This window comes from Caenorhabditis briggsae (genome assembly GCF_000004555.2).
Source record: "Caenorhabditis briggsae complete genome, chrI, whole genome shotgun sequence".
NCBI lineage: Eukaryota > Metazoa > Nematoda > Chromadorea > Rhabditida > Rhabditidae > Caenorhabditis > Caenorhabditis briggsae.
The window spans coordinates 1,227,936-1,229,830 of record NC_013489.2 but is presented as its reverse complement, the minus strand read 5'-3'; the positions used below and the strand labels follow the sequence as shown (position 1 = coordinate 1,229,830).

Sequence of the window (1,895 nt, the reverse complement as noted above, 5' to 3'; positions counted from 1 at the left end):
AAAACTCAGATTTAAAAAAAAGTTCCATGATTTTCAGATTTTTGGAATTATGAATCATATATCTAAGATGTCGCAGTTATAAAATGTCACAGTTCTAAAATGTCACAGTTCTAAAATGTCACAGTTCTAAAATGTCACAGTTTTGAAGTGTCGCAGTTCTAAAATGTCACAGTTCTAAAATGTCACAGTTCTAAAGTGTCGGAGTTCTAAAATGTCCCAGTTTGAAGTGTCGCAGTTCTAAAATGTCGCAGTTCTAAAATGTCGCAGTTCTGAAAGGTCATAGTTCTGAAATGTCGTAGTTCTAAAATGTCGCAGTTCTAAAATGTCGCAGTTCTAAAGTGTCATAGTTTCAAGATGTCATAGTTCCAAAATGTCACAGTTCCAAAATGTCGCAGTTCTAAAATGTCGCAGTTCTGAAATGTCATAGTTCTGAAATGTCGTAGTTCTAAAATGTCGCAGTTCTAAAGTGTCATAGTTTCAAGGTGTCATAGTTTCAAGATGTCATAGTTCCAAAATGTCACAGTTCCAAAATGTCGCAGTTCAAAAATGCCACCGTTCTGAAATGTCGCAGTTCTACAAGAAATCCCAAAAATTCAAGAAACTTCTAAATTTCTAAAATTTCTTTTTAAAAATCTCATAATTCAAAAAAAAATCAAAACTGTCAAAAATTCCAAAAAACTCGGAAATTCCCTCACCGTACAAAATGCTCAAAACTGGGTTTCAGCGTCTTTCCAGCCTTCCGAATATTGATTTTTTCGCCTTTCTTCACGAAATAGTACGACCGGCTCCAAAAATTGATCAAAATCAGATATTCCGATTCACGGAAATTGATAAAATGGATTGTTGATTCGGCGCCCTGCAAAAGTTGTCTGTCTGTGTTTCCCGGTTGTCCAGATGTCCCCCCCCCTACCGTACCACTGGATATTCCTTTGTGAAGTTTTTCAGCAGCGATCCATGCTCAATGTCTATACCAAACTCTGACAACCGACGTTCTGAAATGTCATAGTTCCAAAATGTCACAGTTCTAAAGTGTCGCCGTTCTAAAATGTCGCAGTTCTAAAATGTCCAACTCTAAGATGTCGCAGTTCTAAAATGTCGCAGTTCTGAAACGTCGCGGTTCTAGGATGACCCTTTGTTTAGGATAGGTTTGATTTTGGAGGAAAAAAGTTGCGAAACGGTGTCAGTTTCAAAACGTCATAGTTCTAAAATATCGCAGTTTTAAAATGTCATAGTTCTGAAACATCACAGTTCTGAAAAGTCACAGTTCTGAAATGTCGCAGTTCTAAGATGTCGCCGTTCTAAAGTGTCATAGTTTCAAGATGTCATAGTTCCAAAATGTCATAGTTCTAAAATGTCATAGTTCTAAAATGTCGCAGTTCTAAAATGTCGCTGTTCTAAAACGTACGTTTTCGACCGCCAAAACTTCCGTCATCAATGAATGCCATTTGACGGAGGGAGACGAGATTCTCACGATCCAAAATTGCCTGGTCCTCTTTGATGCATGTGTCTGAAAATTTGTGTCTGAAAATTTCAGATTTTCAGACTTTTTTCAGGTTTTTCTCAACTTTTAGAATTTTGGGAATCGGCTCCGTGTCACTTCGAAACCGCGACATTTCGAAAAAAGAGTCGCGGCCCTTAATTGACCGGTCAACTGACGCCAAACTACACACAAAACTGACTCTATGAATATCATTTTTTTAATTTTTTAATTTTCTTTTTTTTAAATTTTGTAGGCTCGTGAAGTTGGATTTCAATCCACATAATCGGAAAAGAAGCGAAAAAATCAGCAAAATTTGAACAATTCTAGCCTTTTTATGGTGCTGAAAATGCGTGTCTTACACTGGTGTCTGATTGGTTTTCTCACTGCTGCGCTGCTCCCAGTCGAATCTAAATAT

General features: G+C 37.2%; 2 protein-coding genes across 2 annotated transcripts in view; one reads left to right on the top strand and one right to left on the bottom strand.

The window, feature by feature from the left end:
• Window positions 1-750, top strand: part of CBG05161 — a gene marked incomplete at both ends in the record, with an annotated part of 7,999 nt that extends 7,249 nt beyond the window's left edge. The window contains one exon of the mRNA XM_045238572.1: window positions 725-750. Within this exon, the coding sequence (XP_045100914.1) occupies window positions 725-750 (26 nt within the window). The remainder of the gene's footprint in view (window positions 1-724) is intronic.
• Window positions 696-1,895, bottom strand: part of CBG18557 — a gene marked incomplete at both ends in the record, with an annotated part of 5,024 nt that continues 3,824 nt past the window's right edge. Inside the window, 3 exons of the mRNA XM_045238521.1 lie at window positions 696-856; window positions 916-992; window positions 1,406-1,521. Of these exons, the coding sequence (XP_045096514.1) occupies window positions 696-856; window positions 916-992; window positions 1,406-1,521 (354 nt within the window). The remainder of the gene's footprint in view (window positions 857-915; window positions 993-1,405; window positions 1,522-1,895) is intronic.